This window comes from Accipiter gentilis, chromosome 9, assembly GCF_929443795.1.
Source record: "Accipiter gentilis chromosome 9, bAccGen1.1, whole genome shotgun sequence".
NCBI lineage: Eukaryota > Metazoa > Chordata > Aves > Accipitriformes > Accipitridae > Astur > Astur gentilis.
Window position 1 is genome coordinate 27,224,902 of NC_064888.1, and position 22,976 is coordinate 27,247,877.

General features: G+C 37.7%; 1 protein-coding gene across 2 annotated transcripts in view; it reads right to left on the reverse strand.

The window, feature by feature from the left end:
* Positions 1–5,679: 5,679 nt before the first annotated feature.
* Positions 5,680–22,976, reverse strand: part of ADGRA1 (adhesion G protein-coupled receptor A1) — a 290,403-nt gene continuing 273,106 nt past the window's right edge. For both annotated transcript variants that reach the window (XM_049810494.1, XM_049810495.1), the window contains 2 exons: positions 13,095–13,190; positions 5,680–9,903 (listed from right to left, as the gene is read on the reverse strand). In XM_049810494.1, the coding sequence (XP_049666451.1) occupies positions 8,682–9,903; positions 13,095–13,190 (1,318 nt within the window). In that variant the 3' untranslated portion in view covers positions 5,680–8,681. The remainder of the gene's footprint in view (positions 9,904–13,094; positions 13,191–22,976) is intronic.

Consider the following 22,976-nt stretch of genomic DNA (forward strand, 5'->3'; position numbering starts at 1 on the left):
GGTTTGCAGTTTGTCAGTTTTCAGATGAGGTTCTGAACCATTACGCTGTGCCTTTTCTGTTCACTGTGCATTCAACCTAGGACCCATGGAAACTGATGGCAAGGTTCTGTCTGTAATTCCAACTCTACAGCTTATTGCTCTAAAGTGAAAAAAGTTTGACTAAAGACTGCATAAATTAAACATTTCCTTGCATCCAGCAGTGGTTACACAAGGCAGGAAAGCCTGTGCTGAGCTGTTCAGAATGCCGCTTTGTCGGTCTCTTTCATCGCTTCACTGATTTAAATTCAAACCTCCTTATATCCTACATAAGATATTTGATTCTTACTTTGTCTAAGTAAAAGGACTTCTGCTAAAGATTTTTCATTCCTACAGCTCCAGGGCCTTTGAAATCATATCCTGTATGTTTTGTCTCTGTCGGCGGTTTCCCTACATCAATCTACAATGAACTAAGTAAGCCACTTATACCAGAGACTGTTCAAGTCATTCCAAATTTGATTGGCATATTCTGATCTCCCTGGTTTTGTTAAGCAAGTTGAACCTTAATAACACCCTGGGAAGATGAATGGGCTAATGAAGCAGATTGCATGATCTGGAATCATTCCCTTACAGGTAAAGTTCTGAACAGCTGACAGTAAGAGGATTTTTTTTTTCCTCCATTTTCCATGGTTACTTTTCACTCTTGGTGCAGTGCTCTGCTATGCAGCTGTCTGGCTCTGCATTAGCTACGTACTGAAGAAAAATAACATCTCAGTGTAATACTGATGACTAGCTTTTTGTGTAACTAAAAAGTAACTTTCCCTCTTTTCACTTCAATATTACAAAAACATTTTAAGTGCATGTCCACACTGAATGGATCCTTAGCCTAAACCAGTCCACTAGTGTATCAAAGGATGCAGAAAATATTTCCACAGTACATATGTGTACAGCTTATTTTTACCCAGGGGAAAAGCATTGTGGGTGAAGTGTAGTTACTTTCAATGTACTATAGACCTTGACTGTATGTCACGTTGCTTGCGCTGTGCTGTCAGGTGGAATACAACATTGTTATAATGTTAGAATTAAGGCTTCTGTACTAACTCAGAATGGCTGGGGGTTTGTTTTGGTTTTTTGCAGCACTTAAACTATTCCCTTTACTATCCCAGAAGGGATTAGCTGGCCATTTAACTCTTTCCTCCCTGCTTTTTTTCTCATGTATGAATGCAGGGAAAGTTTCAATAGGTTTTACACAAGATAGAGAGGAGCCAGCCTTCCATTCAAATGTCACTTTCTCGTGCCAGCTTGTCAAAGGGACTGGGGCTTTCCAGCTTCTGACTTGGGCAATGGGCTCAGGCTTAGGAATGAAGTGTGAGTTTTTGAAGGGAAGGGACCTTCCTGGAGCTCACCGCAGAATGACCTTTGTATAACGACAGGGGCTATGCCTCCCATTTGCATTGAAACTCCCTCCCGGTGCGTAAGGTTAGTCAGCTGTAGGCTTGAGAAGGCCATTGTACAGTGCCAGAGACAAAAGTACGTCCACCCCTCATCAGCCAAAGCTGGCACATCCTGCAGTTTGGAGGGACTGGGTATGTGATGCCCTTCTCAGCAGCCCCAGGTATCTTCCCCATAGAAGGCTTTCCAGAATAGGCTCCATTGTAGGGAAGATGGGATTTACAGGCAGCTGATATGTTGACATGAATTATCATAGTTAAGGTACAGGCTTCCTACAGGCTGTAACACAGCTGCACAGAGCCAGGGCAGGGACCTCCTGGCTTCAGCCTGCTCCTTCTCCTAATGCTCCTATGTCCTCATAGCAATGACAACACTTGGAACAATTATACAACTACTTAATTACTTTGGAAAAGAACCCCAAATAGTGGGAAGCTCAAAGGAAAGTCTTTCAAGCCACTTCTTCCTTTCTAGCACTCAGCATGGGGAAGGTTAGAAAAGCAGGGCCTATGTTATTAGAAGGCTTCAACCTCAAAATTCTTCTGAGAGGGCTTTCTTTAAAAAGTTTCAGAAAAAAACATGGAAAAAAGATGGAAAAGAAAGCTTACTGTGCATGACTGGCTTAACCCTAGATGTACACAAACCCACACATTTAAAGAACACTAAAGTGCAGCATCAAAGCCAAGGTGTTAGAAAGCAGCATGCACTCAAACAGTTAAAAACTACATCAAAAAACAGACCAAAGCTGTGAATGCAAGTTCCAAAGGCAACCTTAATTCTAACAGTTCCTCAGTTTGCTGTGTTTGACTTTCAGCTTCACTAGTACTGTTTGAAATCAGTTGTCTTTTTTGTGATAGTTCCTGGATTTTGAAAGATGAGATTAAAAATACAGACATTCTATCATGAGGCACATGAAATATCTGGTAATCAACAGCTTTGAGCATCTGTGATTCATTACACAGATTTCTGACATTTACGTTAATGGAATAGCTGACAGCACTAAAACACTGTCATTTTCTACAAGGACAAACATTATAAGCAAATAGCCATTTTGCTAGTAGGTTTTCAGATATTTACTGACTGCAGGAGGATCACAAAGCTTGGCTTACATACCCAGCCTGGAAACACCGATGGACATAATTGTTTCACCCTACTCTCCCTCTTCCCCATTACCAATTTGATCCCAGTTTCTTCCCAGCCTCCAAGTCCCTCTTTTCAATTTTGTAATGCTCCTTTGCCTCCCAGCTTCAAATCAGTCCCCGAGCCAGCTTGTTGCAGCTTCCTGCTTGTACCAGCCTCTCTCTCCTTCTGGTCAGCTTGCTCCTTTCAACTTGATCCACTGCTAGAAGCTCAGTTTCTTCTTTTCAGTTTCCTCTACCAGCATTTTTCTCTCCTGTACAAGTCAGACAGTTCCATCATGGTGTCTATGAGGGGGAGGCAAGCTAGAGAGTTTGGCAGAGAACGTAAGAATCAAGGCTCCCTGCTTTCCATCCTAATCCTAGTTGAGGGCAGCTGAAGTCAATCATGTATAGGGCAGGTCCTTTAGAGCCCCTATAGCTTGCAGCAGCATGTGATTGGTGAGTGTAGCCTTAGTCAAGGCATAAATGTCCTAAGAAGGCAGCAGACTTTTCACAGCAGTATATTGGGATATATTTAGTGGCTGAAATTGTCATCTGTACTGAACTGCATGCTTTCTAGAAACAGCAAAAAGTGCCTTATCTCTTCTTATAATAGCTGTACTTCCCAATGTTTTCAAATAATGGGCCTTGAAGACAGAACTATAAAAAAAAAAAAAATCACTGAAAGGTGTTATTGTGGACAAACATACTTTCCTCAAGCCTCTTTCCTGAAAACATTGCAGCTGTTTTGGCTGAACTCTTTAAAATCATCTGAGGGCATAAATCAAGCTAAACAGTTAACTTTCAGCTATGTTCTAATTAGCAGAGAACAAGGTCTTACAATGGAAAGAGTCAAGGAATAAGTGATTCTAACTGCTTACAGTTCAGTAACAAATGGGCTAACAAAAGAAAGTACTGTGGAAATAATTTGAGTAACGTGTTTTGCTGCTTTCTCTTCTCCCAGAGTTCCCACCTAGCCCCAAAATAAGCTCCTTCTGCTGCCTTCCTCAGGTGTCATTGAATACCTGGGAAACAAATAAAGGAATGAATGAAAACACTGACTATGCTGCACAGTATTGCTTGACAGCGTGCTGCAGGTTCAGGGGAACAGCTGGAGCAGAGTGACGGGCTGATGGGAACAGTCAGTCATTTTGTTGTTCAGACTGCAAGGCACTACAGAATTCAAACAGATCAAAATGTAAAGAGACAGTAGTACCTATGGGGTATACAGACACCATGTTTACAACCCCCCCCCTTACCTCTCAGGCATGGCCAGCTGCCCAACCTTAAGGCAGGATGTTTGAGGTTGAGCTGCTCTAGATCTTGCAGATCAAATTTCAACCCTCCTTGCAGAGAAGTGAGCCCTATAATACTGTCCTGAAGTCACTGATGCTTGCTTGTTTGGCACCTGAAAAACTCAGGTAATAGACTGGTAGGATAAGGGAATTCACTTGCACCTTCACAGACCTAGTAAGAGGGAACAAAAAGCCATGGTTTATATAGTCAAGATAATTTGTAGAATAAGTTTTCTTCTTAGCAATTCAGTTGTTAATTAAAAAATGGTCAGCTGGGCACAACAAAAGAAAACAACCAACCAAACCAAAAGCTCCCTTCTCTGTAGGGTTAACTAAGCAAGCAAAAGCTGCCTAGAGCACCAACTTACTAATGAAATTGCTTGACTGAAGTCACCCAGCCAGCCTTTAAAGCCAGCTGATGGATCCTGATTCATCCAGCTGCCTCCTACAGCTTCTTTCTGAACTGGAGGATGCTGGTACCGGAACGTGAATTTATGTTCTGGTAAGGAAGCTGCTGAGCTGCTAATGTCTTCATCAGCCTGACATTTCTTGTCATAGGCAATAAAAACTCAGTGAGAGTACAGGTGGTCTCCTTTACAGAGAACCATACCCACCTTCCTTTTTTCTGTTTCCATGCAAAGAAGATTCTATGTTAAGAAGGTTACTGGCATGATGCTGATAGCCGCTTTCTTTTTCCCAAATAGTCAAACGGACAAGCCTCCTCTGTCAGACAATCTCTCCATTGTAAAAAGGCATACAATTTACAGCGGAAGCTACCTCCAAATTTGTGGAGTCACAGTCAGCTTTGTAAGCCTTAAAAGTGTCTCCAGAAGAGCAATTTCAGATCTTCAGGGCATCCGGGATGCCTAGACACATGTCCCCACACATGATGAACCTGAAGCAGCTTTGTGACACAACATCCAAAAAGGTTTCCTCCAACCTGGGCTTTTCTGATCATTCACTCCACTGTGCTGTTTCACACTCATTTCAGCTAACCAGGAATTTTAGGTAAGCTGACTAATTTTGCCTGGGTATCTGTTGATTTGACAGATGTCTCTATGCAGCAGACCTACTAGGCAGGTAGTTTTGGCAGAGACCTGGAGGGAGGAGGAGTTATGCTGCTTAAAACCACTTGCATTAGGTTTATCTGCCTTCAGCCCTTAGTGTTCAAGCAGAGGCTGCCCAGTTGCCTATGTTGTCCACCACAGGTGGCCTCGACTTTGCTTTAAGCACAGACTTGCTTTTGGTTTAGACAGCAAGAATGCTTTAGATGTGCAGTGAAGGCTCCTTTGGTGGGTTAACATCTGGATAGGGTGCCCACAGGGTAGCTGGCAAGCAGCTGTGTGGTGAAGGAGAACATGTGTTTACGGCCACTGACAGCGACTGCTCAGTCATATTAGTGCAGACACAACCAACAGACTTCTTGGGAACAACACATATGATCAGGCATAATGTGCAAAAATGTATGCTTTATTTTTACACCAAAATTCTTTATATAGAGAGGCTGGGTAGGAATTCTTCCTGTAAACAGTCTATGTGACTTAAAATGGAGTCACTTACGTGATCTGAAATTTGGTCATGAAAACTGGAATTGGCAGAGAAGAACACTGCAGCATCAGAGCATATTTTTATCCCGGTAGTACTGTAATAACAACCCTTCAGATTTCTGTTGATTGCATCATTCTCCAAAAATTATCTATCTTTTTTGGATGAAATTTCTCTTGCTTAATCTCAGACAGAAAGCGAACATTAAAAATCTGTTCAGTCATTTTTATGTCATCAGTGAATCACCAAAACTAATGCTGACTTTGAAATGTTACATTGTATGTCCATGAGGAATTTACTAGGACAATATATCTCTTGTACTTCACTTATTTCATTGACTTTATTTTTATAGGAAAGAAAATCAGGTAAAGTAGTAATGGTTCGCTAACTATAATTGACCAAAACCCCACAATAAAACAAAGACAGACTCCCAAAGCATTGAAATTATCTCATTTATCTTAAGGAAAAAAAAGTCAAAAGCACAAAAAGCATTTTGGTCAAATTTGATGTTAAAAAACATTTTTATATTTATTTAATATCATGTTCTCCTACTCTGTAGTTATACTATATATTTTCTGAAAAAATAATATGCAAACAGATTATTGCATAACACATCTTTTCCAAATTAGCCCAGAAATATTCACTAAATTAATTTTTAACACAATAAGAAAAGTGTTTTAATATTTTATGTTTAAATTCCAGAGAGTTTTATCACATAAGATATTCTGTGGAAAGCAGCACCTATTTACTTCTTTGTAAGCCATTACGAAGGTGGAACTGGCCTCTCAGACAAAATAACAGAGGTGATTAGAACACAAGCTGAATAAAGAAGCTCACAGAGTGGGTTCTTGCAGAGTGAGTATTTCACTTGGCTGTGTGTGTGGAATATTTTGCATAATGGTCTACAGACCTCCTAGGATTTTGCGATTACAGAATATACATATACATAGTGCTGAGACATAGAGAAGTGGTATTTCACATTATGTCTATGCTTGTTTAGGGCTCACTGTCTATGTGGAATGAGTGAAAGCAATATTAAAAGAAAATAATTTTTAAACAGAAAATATTTCATTATGCAAACAAAGAAAATTACTGTATTTTAGTTTAGAGACAGTTCAAGCATATACAGCATATACATAATAAAGCTCAGGCTTTTTTTTTTTTTTTTTTTTTTTTGTATTAGCTAAAGAAGCAGTCATGAAACTGTTGTATATTGGCTTAAAACTTGACAACCACCTAGTGCATTCTTCTTGCTCACCTTTTAAAAATACACGATCTGAGATGGATACATTGCACTGCTGGAGTTTACAATATATATTTCAAATTTACAAAAATACAGAAAAACAAGATTTCTTGCACTCAGATACTGAGCATTAACCCTTTGAGTACTAATTCCCACCTGCAACACTGCAGAACACATTCATCTGACTTACAAGTTTTTATAACATTCTAACAATTATAATTGTCATCTTTATGTACACTATTAGGAAATGCATTCCTACATATTAAAAAAAAGAAAGGTAGAGACTAATAAACTGCTAATAACAGAAAAATAATGGGCTGAAGTATGTGAAGATTTCTGCAACATATACACAGAATCACAGACTGATGATCTCTCACAGGAATTTTCTATTTCCCCTCTGCAGCAACGTAGCAATTACATAAGTCTGTGTTAAGACATGACAGCAAACTTTCTCATGTGGCCATACAGAATTGTGCTTTTTCTCTTATTTATGGATGTACTGCTCACATTCCACTGTAGACATATTTCTCACAGCTCTATGCTCCTATTCACTTTCTGTGATCTATTATTACTCTGCACCCTTCCTATTTGAAAAAAACCCACTTTTATTTCATACAGGGATAATTATGACGCAGTTCTGTACTGTGAGTTGATTCTTTGTGTCCAGATGTTCAAGGAAACATGAAAAAATTTCTTGCCAAGAGCCTTGTTAATAGAGAATGATACTGACTCTGGAATGCCCTACAATTCAGCAGAAATCATGAACATAAAGAACTTCTCTGAAGGTCAAATTTGCATTAAAGGATGAAGACAATCTGAAATTTGCTAGGGGAGGGAATGGGTTTTCAGCAAGCAAGTGTTGAAATTAATAGATGGATTCTAAGAAGGTGTGTTTTTGGAAAATGACTGACTTTCTCTTTCCTGACAACTCTGGACTACGTTGATCATGTAACTAAATAGACAGCATCATATATACAGTGTCTCTGAACTAGAATAAGCTACTTTAAGAAAATAACTGTAGTCCTCAAAGAGTTAATGATAAAACTGCTCTACCTTAACAGATGTGGAAAGATCGTGAAAGAGCTTACAGATTTGTTCAAAAGGCATACTTTACAAAGAAGTGTAAAACTTGTTGAGACAATTGCTATTACACCGCACAGTGTCACATACAATGAGTAGTGCATGCTCTGTAAAGACATTAGAGTGGACCCTTATCAAAGCTATCATATAACCTTATACAAAGGATTGTGCCACTTAAACTAGTGCAGAGTGATTTTTTTTTTCTGTAGATTTATAATGCTCTAGATTAATATCAATAGGGTTTTTCACAGCCTTGTACAACACTTTTTTTTGTTCTTTTTTAAACACGTGTAACACTAGAAAACAGCAAATGGTATATCCTGACATATGTCATGCAAAATACAACCAATACAGCACCATAGATGTAACAGAGACATTACCTAGCACTTCTCTCCAACAAGAAAAAGGACAGAACAGAGACTGTACATTACACGACTTTACAGGTCTTATGCTACAGAAGATCTTTAGAGGCAGTATCACTTTTGTAGATCTAAAAAGCTGTAATTTTATAAAATCCTGTTTATCATTTCTACCGTAGTCACTTCTGATTAAAATCCATGTCACAGTAATAATATTTTGCTACAAAAATAAATAAGTAAAAGTTTAAGATGCTGATATGTTTATAAAAAGTGTCTGAAGTTACTACAGAACAAAAGTGAAAACAATGAATGAAAATGATTTATTTCTAAAGAAATGTTTTGTGTAACAAAAGGATATTGCCTCTCATTCCATTGTCTAGACTTCATTGTCTAATTATCTTTCAGAATAATTTTATAACTTTCTTTTAAAAATAACTTCACTTTAAAACTGTCGCTATTTCTCTCTTTTAGACTCTTATTAAGAAAATGGAAATAAAGATGGAAAAGCTGTACAATTTACTATTGAGCTACACAAATATGTCATCTTATTTAGTTTGGAATAAAAACAAAGGTAACAATGGTTTAGGGGAAAAAACACATTATGATGGCCCGTGAACTACACAGTAGTTTCATTTTTCCAAGGGCCAGTTTTGATATTTCCTGTACTATCTGAGCTGTATATCATGGCTTCATGCACGTTTCCCTTGAGAATTCCGTTGTGATTCGTCGTATTAAATGGCAATGACTGTGTCCGTGGGTGCATTTCAAAATGAGCTGGATGGTGCACAGTGTCACTTTCTGGCATTTTAGCACAACTATATATTACAGTACTTGCGTCGCTACTTTCGGGCTGGTTGACAGTAGGATATGGATCACTTTTTGAGCAGCAGGCCCGTCTGTGACCTGACTGGCTATCGTGCGTACTGTGGGGACTGTCTGTATGTGAGCTGTGGATGCTGCCATCAATACTCGAAGGAATGTGATAGGCGTATTCTCTTTCACCTGCAGATCTATGCCGACTGAAGTAACGTGGCTTAGTTCTGCTTTTCAGACATCTATGAATGTGCATATTGGGTCTGAAGGTTCCCTCGCTGTGGACATGAATGTGAGCTTCATCATCAAGTAGCTGATCACAGTGCATTTTTGCACAACATGGTGTCACAGGCGAAAGGCAGTTAACGTGATTTTGAACTGCTTGTAGGTTGGTAAGTTTGCAGTGGCTAGCCGCTGGATGATTAAACACAGCTGATTTGTTGGGACATGGTGATTCCTGAAGACAAGGTGCGTGAACTTGAGTGTCACCATTGACATTAACCTTTGGGCGCACATTAACTTGGACAGAATAGGTGTTTCTTCTAGATGGGCAACAGGACCACCAGCAATGCCACACATCATCTCGCTTTGCACAGTGATGGATCAGGATGAAAAGCCCCAAGGTCACACAGAAGGCTCCGTAAAGACAGCTAAATATCATATCCAAGAAATGACCTTGAGATACTGCAAGTGCTCCAAAGGTCCAAGTGGCAGTAAACAGGAACAAAGTGAATGCTGCGGCTCGAAGCTGAGCCTTAAATGAATGCTCATTTTCCAATAAGGAAGAAGAAATCATGGAGCAGGTTGCCTGGGGAACGGACACAGAGTCTGTAATATGACCATGGCCCACCTCAGTACTTGGCATTCTCTGCGGATCTTCTGTCTTTTCCTTTAACTCATACTTGCGTTCAGGATGGCGCTTCAATTGCACATACGTGCAGAGAAAGTAAACACAGGTGACTAGCACAATGAATGCTACTGGCCCATAAAAAGCACCGAGACTAGGCTCCCATGCCATCCAGCAACTGAAAACAACAAAAAAAGAGTCAAGAACATTTTGTAGCGCACATTAGATACCATGGACAACTGACTGATGTGAAACTGGGCTTTCTGACTAACCTGTAGGACCCAACAGTGTCTCAGAAGTTCAGATGTTTGTTGTGGAGAAAGGGAGTGTGTCTTTGGTATCAATTAAGCTGAGGTATCACTTTCGTATTTTTTAATAGAATAAAATGTCTAGTATAATTTACAGGATATTAAAGCTGAAAATTTCCAAGAAATGTAGGTCAGTTTAGAAACTTGAATTGCAGTGAAGTATAAGGCCATTTATGTCAAGCCTTTTTTCTACTATTAAAAATGTCAGTGCTAATATTTTGATTAAAAAGCAAATGAGGCATAGTTTATGCAATCTGTGTGAGCAATAGAAATGTACAGATTTCAATGGTTTGTATTAATGAACATTGATACAAACTCTTAAGCCTGAAGATTGTTCTTACAGAATTTTCTTGTTGCCAAAGTAGAGAAGAGCCTGAGTAATAAGAGAGGCTGAAAAAAGACTTCCAGTTGAACAGTCACCACTTTCTGCAGTGAGCAGACCCAAAAGATACATGCCATTTCTGAATTCTGCACTGTTTCTGAAATTCCTGGGAGTTGATTTACACCAATTTGAATGTCCTCAGAAAAAATTAAGGAAACCGATGGTCTCTCTGTGATACACTGGTAGCATAATATTGTAGCATTGATCATTATTTGCTAGGCTTTAAATAATATAACCATAACTGTTTTAGAGCAGCTTAAAGTAGTTCAGAGGCCAGTAGGAGCTGAATAAGCCTCAGTCAGCTGCATAATTTAGTAGCAGTCTAACAGGACTGTCCTGAGGATGAATGATCTAATCAAATAAACATGGGGGAAGAAAACACTTCTGGCTAATGAAATCCCAGATGGAAACTGGGAGAACTTGGGTCAGGGGGAGAAGGAATACTTCCTTAGTTTTTAGTCTTCCCTGTGATCTGCTTTTAGCCACAGCCAGACAGGGCTGTATAAGCTAGTACAGCTGTTATTAGGTTCTTATACTCGAAATATTACATGGGTTTCTGGAAAGAGAAATAAGTTACTTTCCTTATCTGTTGGACTAGGACAAGAAGTAATGGGCTTAAACTGCAGCAAGAAAGATTTAAATTAGATTTTTCAAGAAGTTTCCTAGCTGTTAGGACAATTAGGATAATAAGCTGTTGGAATAAAGTGGGTCTATCCATTATCAGAGCATTTAAGGCACCTCAGATAAATAACTGTCAGGAATGGTTTGGATATAGCTAATTTCCCACTGGGTCAGAAAGACCAGGTGATCTGTCATGATCCATTCCAGCTCTAAAAGTGACACTGTGTGACACTTCATATTCATTTAGGCGTGTGTGATTGGTTGCAGTCCCTCCACTACAGCGAGGAACCTTCTGGTATCACATTCTTGTCAAGCCAGGAATCATCTACAACTTACTACAAAAAGGGCAGAACGAATTTTTCTCCCAGGCTGAGGACCTCTCAGCTAAAAAGAGGCAGTCCCACTGGGTATTTATCACAAGAAACTGCAGAGTAACAACTTCAAATTTTTAAAATCTGAACCTTAAACAAAACCATGCACACTTTTATTAATGAACTTAGAGACACTTCAAGGAGTATATATTTTGCTGTCAGATACACACATGAAAAGATTCCCTGAAAGATATCTTGTGAAAAGATAGGTAAGTTACCACCTATATTTAATTGGATAAGCAGAGAGCACAAAGCTACATGAATACTTGAAGTACATTTGAATGCTGCATATTTGATGCGAAGTGGAGAATGGAATGCTCCCCAGTGGAACAGTCTCTTGGGATGCTCTTATTTCAAGTGGAATCTCATTGTGGATCACTTAAAAAATGAGTTCCATAAAAAAAAAAGTTCAAATTTGTGCATCTATATTTACTAATACCATTAAAAATGAGTAAGGCATATAACTCACTATGCTGTTGTTGAATTAGAAGCTGTCTTACTCAAGTCTTATAACCATCCCTCACCTGTGCCTTGTTTTCTGTACAGACTGTGGTACCAGGTATTGATTGGCTATGATTAACATGATTAAAGAAGTATAACCTCTGTAACTGTGCCAAAATGAAAAATGTCTCACATTTATGAACATAAATAATTGAGTCTTTTAATATACTGTTGATTGTAAGTGTCTAATTGGATAAGTTTGAATAAATATATGAATATGAATTGGGCCCTAGGCAGAGCAAACAGTTAGCCATGGTATGTATTAATTTATTACGAGAATCTAAATTTCAATTACCTATAAAAATGCCTTTAAGGAGTCAAATGCTCACTTACAAACCATTCTCCTTTGTTTCCACTTTTCTTACCCAGAACATACCTAGTTTCAAATGTATTACAATAGATGCTCAAAGCAGTAACTAAGAACGATGTCCTCCAGAGTACTAGTGCTGGCAGAGTACTAATATATCCACTAGTATGCCAGTCATTGCCATGCTGATCATTTACACAGAATGTATTTAACTTTGCCGTCTGATTCATTTTCTGCTACACTTTTATGGAAAGGCTTATTGTACTTTATTGATATCTCATGTTTCATGTCAAGAATTAATAACAATGTGATGCCCGGACAGCTTGTGGAGGTATACTGAACCCTAATACACTAGTGGGCTATGTTGGGATTGCAAGATGTTGTGACGAACATTTCCAGGTGGTGAAAATCCAAAATAATTGTTTTTTTAAGGGAGGGGTGGGGGTAGAGAAGGCAGAGGAAGGATTTTTACTTGTCCTTTTTTCACATAATTATTTGTAAATTACTTTAAATAAGTCACCTGAAGGATATCAATTCAAGGTAGAAAATGAATTGAAAGTATTTAATTCATTAGTAGCTCCATTAAATATGCTATCTATTAGGTATTTTTAATATCCTTTCACTTATTCGGATGTAAATGAGGAGTAATTCTGTAAATGAAAAGTGATTCTATTGACGGTAATGGAGTCAAATTGATAGAGGTGAAGCAGCGAGCCCCAGTTAAGACATTGCTCTGCCATAGCTATTAATTAATAAAATTTCATAATAAATGTCATCCCAAATGGAATGTCTTTACCCTTTATGAAGTCAGTTACATTTATAGGCATAAGAAAAAGAGTATGTTTTCCTTAAAGTTTTATGATAATAGTTTATACTTACTATGGTGCATTGCCTTCAATCCCATAATTATTGATATTGGTTGCTGCTGTAATCCCACATATAATAAAAGGGACTCCACCACTAATCAGGTAAAATCTGTTGAGAGATAGTAACTGATGTTTTAATTTGCCTGATTTGTAGTCAAATACTGCTTTTAAAATAATTGTACCTTCTTGAAGTATCTTGGGTATACAATATTGCTGAAACATTAAACATGTCCCTAAAACCAGAAAAGCAAAGAATGAAGTATTGTCACAATAAACACTGCACTTTATGAAGCAAACAGCAGAAAGCTTAATATTTAATATTTATATGGACCCACTTTTAACAATCTCTTGACTTACGTCTTTAGTAAATGTAGTTACCGTTGCAGTCACATGAAGAACAAAACCTTGTCTAATGAAAGAACCTACATCCCAAATAAAGTTATTCCACTCACCTAGATATTTATATTTAATATTTATTAAATATGTAAACATTATAAATTAAAAATATTCAGACAAAGCAGCTGTATTCACTTTAACCTGAAAATGTTCCCAGGGAAATTCAGAGAAATCACAGAAACATTTTCCTAACTCCTGGATGACAAAAGAAACGGAGTTCAGTTAGGCAAAGAGAAAAGAGGCAGTCTACTTGACAAAATGGGTTTTTTTTTCGGCACAGAGGAGCAATCTGGAGAAATCAGGAGGATTAAACATCCCTTTGCATATTCCACACTTTTCTTCACTCATTCAATAGCCAGCCTTGCAAATGCATTAAAATGTGAGGCCCTCTAAGACTTCAGCAAGATCTCATAAATATCCAGGAGAGTGTTAACCGAAGCGTTAATCTTTCTGTAAAGACTTCTATTTGAAGACTGAAAGCACATAGATTCACACCCTTTTAACCAGTTAAATGCCACTGAACTACTTGGAAGCAGCAGTCATCCCAATGTACTATCATTAGGCTACATTAAAGTCCTAGGGGATGTCTCACTGAAGTTGGTGTCCTGCATTCCTATGTCCAAATTCAGCAAAATAAACCATCATCACATTTTCCATTTATATAAGCAAAACACAAAATTATGCAGGGAACACAGCACTTCCACCGCTGCAGTCTCTGAGGTGGAGAGCACCAGACCTGTGCAGTGAGGTTACAGCTGGAGGGAATGCTGCTCCATGATAACAGGTAAAAGACAAAGTTAGTTTCCTTTCAAGCCACAGACGCTTCCCAATCACTGCTATTATGTTGATCATCTGGACTAAGAGGAACCTGGTAATGTGTGGGACACATTCTGACCAGAATCTGGCCACTAGTTTTCTATACTGTGTTACAATTATTGGGAAATTTCACAGTCATTGCAAGGCAGGATTTTTACAGAAACAGAGTTATAGTAAATCAAACCCAGAATTACTGTTAGCATTTCTTAACCTCTTTTCCCCACCTCCTGTCGAAGCAGAATTAGAGGCCAGGCCTCAGAAAATTTCATGTTAACATTTACAGTCAATCTTTGTCCTAATGGTCTAAGCTGTAAACAGAGCAGAGAAAATCATCCTCCACATTTATCAAAAAGCTGTTCAGATTTTATAACTTCGAAGTCATTAAGTATCTATTTTTTCTTCAAACTTGGCTTATTCTGTAGAGCTCAACAAATTCCAATGAACAAGCTGCCTCCTTACAAAATCTGCTCATTCCCTGCAGTTTAGTGATTGTACATATCTTTTGACTTGAGCATGTTGAATAAGCTAGCTTCATATCTTATTATTACTTTTAACAAAGACATGTTCAGTGACATTTTTGAAATTCGGGAAGTGACTAGGGTAAGCAATGAGGCATAGAAAAGTTAATCCCAAATTATGTAAGAAATAGTAAGGAGCAGAAAAATAGGAATACAGAAGCAAGTATAGGAAACTGCACTTCAAACTCATCTGAAGTGATTACACCATAGAATTTACCTACAATGCAGCCTATAATTTCATTTTTTGCAGTGCCACCACTTTTTACAGATTGGATACATACATTTAAATCATATCCTTATCTAAAGTCTCAGACAAGCCAGTATTTGGGTGTTAGATAATCTACTTCATATCTCACACTTTCAGCAGGCTGCTGAACACTACAACAGTAGCATCAGATGTTCTGGAAGCCCTTAGCTGTACAGTGCTTAAGAAATGTGGCAAAATCTAGCCAAATTCCTGTCCTGGCTTATTGCTAAGAGAAAGAAAATGCATTCTAGAAATGACATAAGGTGAAGTCAAATGGTTTCAGTGTACCTGAGGTGCACTGTACTGATATCCAGCACAGCACACTGCCTGCCCTGTCTCATTGGAAAAAACCCCAGTAAAATAGCAAATAGAAAATGACAGTGTATACAAATGATTCTTCATTGGTGGGTTTAGGATTCTTAAAAGGTGAAGGGAAAAAAAGTCTGCCAAATAGAAGAAAAGTCAGCAAGAGAGGAATGGGGTTAAAATAGAACAAACAGAAAATATAATCAAAGAAATTGAAGTTAAATTGCAAGAGCAGAAGCACATACTCTTGCCCATTTGTGTGAGCTCATGGATACCTTAAATAGTATATAAAGAAAAGACCACACTGGAAAGTCACCAAAGAGAAGAAACATTGTTCAAGAAGATCCATATACATGTTAGTTGTGAGGAAGTACACTTAAAATTAAGAAATTTAGACCGGTCTTTTGAAACATTAGTTTCTATGCCATCATTAGTTTTTATCAATTTCTTCTTTTTCACCCGGATGAAACGATTAGGATCACTGAAGTAGAATTGATAGGGAATGAATAAAAAGTGAAGAAAATGCAGATAATAAATAGCTATGCTTCATACTTCCCCAAAACTTTTTATCTAAGAGAATCAAAGTGCTTTATAACATTAATTAATTTAGCCTTATAGCCCCCTGTGTGGTCAATAAACATTATTATCCCTGTTGTACAGATGAGAAAACAAGCAAGGAGAGATTAAGTGTTCAAAGTCAATGCAGAAAATCTGTTTCAGAATGAGACTTCTTAATTCCCATCCGATGTTTAAACACAAGGCACCTCTCTATTACTGTAAATGAAGGGGCAGGGCAAATCACAGCATCCAGGAGTTTGTCTCCAAGCCCAAGAAACACGATTGCCTCTCCATGAGTTCAAGCAGGAGCAAGAAGGAAGGATCCCCTAGTTAAGGTGGTTCCCTCCCAGTATTCACTAAGCCTTGTCAATGACTGTCTGCCTGTTACTCCCTGCAAAGCCTGATTTGTGGAGGAGGAGCCCATGTGTGCTATTCCCTGTGCACCCTAATACTAACTTCCACTGGTATTTCATATAGCACTGCCTGGGCATGTACACAGACCAGATTTTCCAGACCAGTTAAAGTGGTCTCAATGTAAGGGTTGTAACTGGAGAGTTGCTGGGTTCTGCTGCTTTTGCTCCTGAGGCAACTTTCTGTGTCTTTCAGCCATACAAGAGCAAAAGCAAGGGGTGATGTTCCTGTCCAATAATGCTCATTCACAGAACAATATAATAAAGCAGTACCAGAAGGATGAACCTTGTCGATTGAGCCAGTGTACATGCTTTTCAACCATATTTCACCCCCCCTGCCCCGTAGATTTTCTTATTTTGAAAATAACGATCAATCTTTTTCCTACACTGTTTGCCTAACTTCCATTTACTACTTTCTCTCATGACTATCTTTTGGTTTTAAAGCTTTAAAGGTCTATATCCATTGGTTCTGTAACCAGCTTTTTTCTTCCAATTACCTTTTCTTACTTCTGAGTTAATTTTCTAATTTTTCTCATTAAGCCAGTGGGCTGTCTCCTCTTCACAAAAGAATATGTAGCAACTCAGCACCCAGAGCCAATTTCATCAACTTGTGTTACTCTTCTACCATTCAAGAACACAAACAGTGATACTCAGGCTACCAGTAATGAAACTGTAGGGAGCAGTAAGACAGAAGGACCCTGCTCTGACAGATGTGGCTGTTACGATGGAACCAGCTAACACAAAGGGACTGGCTGTAGTCAAGATAGCCGTTCATGCAAATCTTTAAAGACTGGGAAACGACAGGGAGGAAATTAAAACTTTTTTTCCAGCTCAAATTTGATTTTGACAAGCAGTTAATTTATATAACATTTTAAAATTGCTTTACTATTTTTTTAGTTTACTATTACTAATTGTAAACTGTCTGTGGGATGATTTGGGGCTTTCAAGCAATTGCCAAGCTATTGCTTCCCTAGCCCTTGAGAAGAGCTTTTAAAATTTGTACATTGTTGTTGCTGGCGACCCAGGGTTGTCCTGATGATTCCTAGCAGGCTTTCACATCAGCGTACATTTATTTACTGAAGCTCATTCTAGCACATCTTCACTAACATTGTTATGCAAGCTAATTAGATTAAAGCTAGCCTGGTAGGCCTCAGCATGCTGCATTCGCACCTCTTAGCTGCTGTATAGGCAACACCTCCGGTCTGAAAACCAGCCTATGCAGGCACGCTCAAATGATGTGCAGTAATTTGTGGGGGGATGAATCATGCTCACTGAACATCAGAGGGAACCCCTAAGTTCCTGCTGCAGCTGCCTGAGACCAGTAAATAAAACATTTTTTATTACATGTACTGACATAAGCACAGCCCCCCCCAACAGAGCAGCAGACACTGCTTGAGGTGATGTCCCTCTGTTGACATCATGGCTTACTGTTCTCCAGCTTCCTTTCAGCAAGAACTCCTCTTGTAAGGCAAACCCCACCACAAAATACTGGGAGCTACATAGCCAATCTGATAGAAACAGGATAATGTCAGCAAGAATGACTGCAATAGCCTGCAGGCAGCATCCATTCTGCTAACTTACCATATATTCTTCTAAGTTTATTTCCATAAATATTACTCAAAGTCAGCAAGTAAAAGGAAAGTTCTACCCAGTGATGAGTTTCTTGCTTGAGTGTCTGGCTATTCTCTAGCCCAAAATTGTTTCCAGATTAAGAACCTCGGCCCTGGAATAAATTCTTCCAAAAAGGACCAGACCTTGGCTTTGTGGGTGTAATGCCAGGCTGATTTTAAGATTTTTTTCTGTGGAGGTTGGCAGAATGGCTATGTATGAGAAAGTGATTTAATAGCTTCAAATAGTCTTTATTGTAGACACTACTTGATTAAAATGTATGTATATTTAGAAGTATTCCTCTCCGCATGTACAAGTCTAGAAAGGCACACGTTAGATATATAGATACCAGTGAAACATTAATTTCTTTCTTTTTCCTCAGTACAAAAAAAGATTCACCTATTTAGCTCCACTTAGTTCTAGGGCACAGTTCGTATAGGAAGAGATGTCAATCTATTAGTCACTTGCAAAATAAACATGAAAATAAAAGAGGAGAGGAGTTACAGCAAGATGACTTTCCCCTTTATTTTTCCTTGAGCTGGGATTTGATTTTAACATCTTTGTGAAAATAATCCATATAGAAAATGGTCATTAACTTCTGAGCTAACCAGATGCCACAGTTCAAGTACCCGCCAGGCAGGCAGACAGATAAGTAGCTGCTCTGTAGAAAGCTGAATTTATGAGTCCGATTTTCAAATTATTCTTCCTGAATTTTTCACGCATCACATAATTTCATGGTCCTTTTCCCTGAGAATTTTGATAAAATAAAAAGAAGACTTTGTAGAAATGATGGGATTTTGAAAATATACTTTCCATTTAAGAAAAAAAATAAATCATAATTTTGAATCCTATTCCCAAATAGTCTTGACTTATGAACATGTTTACAAATACCATGTTAGTTTTGCTTCATGGCCTTGCTGAAGAGAAAAAGCCTGTATTTCTTAAGTGCTTTTCCCCTGTCTGCAAAGTAGAATATAAACATGGAGAATACACACACACACACACAAAAAGGAAAAATCATCTACTAATAATGCTAAACTAAACTTTAATATGGCAAGTCAAACTCTAAAAGGTAAGTAACAGCAGAATTGAGTTGTGTGAAAACTCTATTTAGCACCTTTATGTGGCAATATTGTTAATCTTTTTAACTGCCTGTTTACAGACCATTTTATTTTTTCCATAAGATGTTTCACTCATTCAGCATGGAAGGAACAAGGATCACTGGACAGGTAGTTATTCATTTTTATATATATATCCCTTCTTTCTAGATCTTACTGCAAATTAAGAGCTTCACAAACATTAATTAATTAATCTTCATAATGTCCATGTGAGAATATGTATAATCCTCTCCATTTAGAGGCAGAGAGTAAAACAGAGAGAGATGAATGACAAAACTATTAAGAAAAGCCTCTGCAGATTTGTTTGCTCAACTTAAGATGTCCAGGCCTCCATTTGACAAAACTAGGCCCTAATTTTTTATTAAAATTGGCCATGAAATAGGAATTTAAATAGTTTGCTGGATCTGCCCTTAGAGTCTCATAATATGGGAACGGGGGCAATAAAGTGGGAGAAAGTTAGTCAGTGTCAGAAGATACGAAACCTCACCTATCATATGGCTTCAAAAAGACTTGCCTTTCTCACGTGAGCCCACTGCGGTAGATACTCATAACTGAGTTTCTCTTCCTTTCCGTCTATGTCAGATGATGTCTCATGCACTGCCAGTTAGGTAGTGTGAGAATTTAGGCCCTGCTAGTGGAGGAAGCCAAGAGGATGTGCTGAAGCTATTTCTATTCAACTTCCCTGATTAACACCCTTCATGGCTAGTGTAGCCATTATGTCTACTTCAGTATTTTGCAGATGAAAAGGAATTTACAGGCTGGCAGTCCAGCTGCAATTTGCTTTACCGTGACCCTATAAGACAGTCTGAGCCAGCAGTGAGGACAGAGAAACAAAAATGTGTACACTAAAAAAAAAAAAAAAAAAAAGAAATCAAGAACTCAAAAAAATGTTTAGAGAAAAATCAGAAGACAGACAAGGGGGTTTCATTCACATAGACATAACTCTATTGTCTCTTGGCAAGCTAGACCAACTTGAAAAGCCAATGTAGCTAAGAAGCAAGAGAGACCTTGCCTATTTTTCCCCTATTTTATTGGAGAATGGCTTGGGGGCTGTTGGAAATCAAAGAGAGAGATGATTCTCACAGTGCATTCCATGCTGCAGTTTAGCTCTATTGACTTCTATTCCTGCTCAGGCTTAATGAATAAATAACTTAAGTCAGGGTAAGGAGGTACTTATGCTAAATGTACTTCTGAAGGAAAGAAGCAAGTAAAATATTAAGCAGTATGTTGATGAGAAAAAAAGTATTCATTAGTATTTCTTAAAGAATCTATATTTTTAAAAGCTTAAAAAGAGCATGGAGCTCATAGAGAGAAAACTGTTTATGTTAATGCTTGAAGGGAAAAAATTGGAGGAGAAATAATACTCATGCTTCGAGAATTTTCTATTTGCACAATCATTTTGTCCCTAGGGAACACAACAGGCCTTTCAATTCTGTTTCCACAGTTAATTTCTAGTAGTAAAATGGCTGATACTCTCGTTTGGAGCAATTCATTGCTACCTCATTTTTCCAGGCATTTGACTACTCTGGCGTAGAGCTGTTACCTGAAATCATTTTGCAGTTCCAGCCTACTGAATCAAACACAACTGCTTCACTGAGCATTGCAGTACACCTTTAGAAAGTCAATTACCATCAGGATGTCCTTCTGCCTTTCAAAGGGGAGAAAAGAACCATTAACCTATCAACCCTCATCAAGACAAGAAATTCTGATAACAGCCTATATATGACAATACTATTTTATATAATATGAAAGTGAAATGAAAAGTAAAGCATGAAAAGGTAGTGATAATAAGTGCTGTACCCTTATATTGTCACATATTTAATACTTGATTCACATTATATTAGTATCAATGTTTTATGACTGACAGTAGAATCACCTTGAATTTTAAATAGAAAATATGGATTTCTTTGGTTTTACTTGATGTAATAATTCATTAAGCCTGCCAAAGGAATCAAATGGAATGACTAGCAGGAGGAAATATATTTTAATTTGGATCAACTGTGAAAGTCACTGACAGGGGGTTCTGGTCTATGTTCTTCTATGAATAAATTTTTAAATATTTTTTTCTTTTTTTTTTTTTTTTTAAAGGGATTTATGTCAATCCCATAGTTTACTATGGCAGTCACCAACACAACTCCCTGAATCACCCTGTGTTTCATGCATTGTTAAGTTTGGCACTTACTTGCTTTGTAGACAACATTTTTTTTTGTCAAGAAGAATGCTTTTTCTTCTGCAGTAATTTTTTAAAATTTCAAATGGACCAGTCAAGTCCTTGCTTTGTAATTTTTACATCACCTGAAAATACACTATTTTCAGCTTTCACAGGAGGAGAACCTTTGGAGAGTTTATTCAGAGGTTATTTATTCACTACATGGTATATCTTTAGGTATGAAATCTATTTGTTGTATTAAAAAGAGATATTCTGAGACCTTATTTTTTATTATGAACTATATTGCCAAGTTAGAGCTGAATATCTTTGATTGCATAAGTTTCGCAAGTAATATGTGAAACTGTCCATATTCTAGAGAATAATACTCTTCGTTTTATCTTCTGTTAAGTTCTTTCTCTGTACCTGCACAGAATGATTCAGGAGATATTAATGACCAAGCAATCGATGTCATGAAGAAAGTGACTTTACTGGTAGACTCAGGTAGCTTGTTCTTAGATTTGCTCAGCTGAGCATTCATGACAGATGTGTGCAAACAGACAATGAAAAGAGAATACAGGAACTCCTGGGAAATATCTCTAGGGAGGACACGTTAATTCTTTTCTCCTAAATTCATGTCTTCTCTTCCTTTTCTCTTATATAAATCAATGATCTTATATAAAGGGCAAGATCTTTGCCCATAGTGTCAGAGGGAGCTGAAATTGTTTAGAAGAAAGAGAAAAATACAAGAAATACTTCAGAGAAGTGAATTTCCACAAAAACTACACTGTTAATTTGCACATTTTTTTGCAGGCCTTGTATCTTTTGATATGATATTAAGCTCCTCTTCCAGAGTGCAGGTGATAAAGAATCTCAGCTTTCTCTACTGATGTGGGCACAGAAACAACTGAAATCTGATTTCCTACAGATTTTGTCTTATGATTGTCTTTGGTGTCTGAAAAGGTACAAGGTCGTCTTGAGATCTTTCCCATAGTTATGTCATCTCTATATCATTTCAGCCATCGCTTATGTTGAGATATTAATCTTTGTTATTCACCTGCCCATCTAGTCATGTGAAACTTACAGGAGCTTAATGATCTTTATCCACATCAGGTTGACTAGCCAAGTTATTAGACAGGGAAAGCCTCAATGACAGTCACATACTTAAAAAAAAAGTTTCTTTAAGGAGATCATAATATAAATAAGAATAAATTTCCATTTTTCCATGACAGATAATTATAGGCAAAATGTGAAAAATGTGAACTTTAATGGTTCAAAAGCTAGCAGACAAACAGGAAGCTTAAATTCACTGGTTTCAAAAAATGTCCTGTTTTTTACACTAATATCACAATTTTTATTTTAGTTTACTGATTCTTGAATGATGAATGTTGGTGTTACTATTTACAGAGAGAAAACACTAGCAAGAAAGCACAGCTCCAACAAGCTAAAAAGCATTTTTATCTCTTCTGCTGGCCCTGAAACATTTCAAGCATCTTATAAAGCCTGTTTGATGGATACAGGCTATTAAAATAATGTGTTTAGGAAATCTAATGTTGCCCCATGAAATCTGCCATTTCTGCCCCCCCCAAAATTGCATTTCTTCAATGCAAATGAAAATTACAGCTTCACACATAACTGTATGTAAAACTAACGAATGCATCAGCTGGTTTCTGTCACATAACAGTGATTGGGTGGTTACTATTATACAGAGTACTCTCAGAAGTACTTTAAAATTGTACATGTTTCGGCCACTGGGTAACATACATATTTTT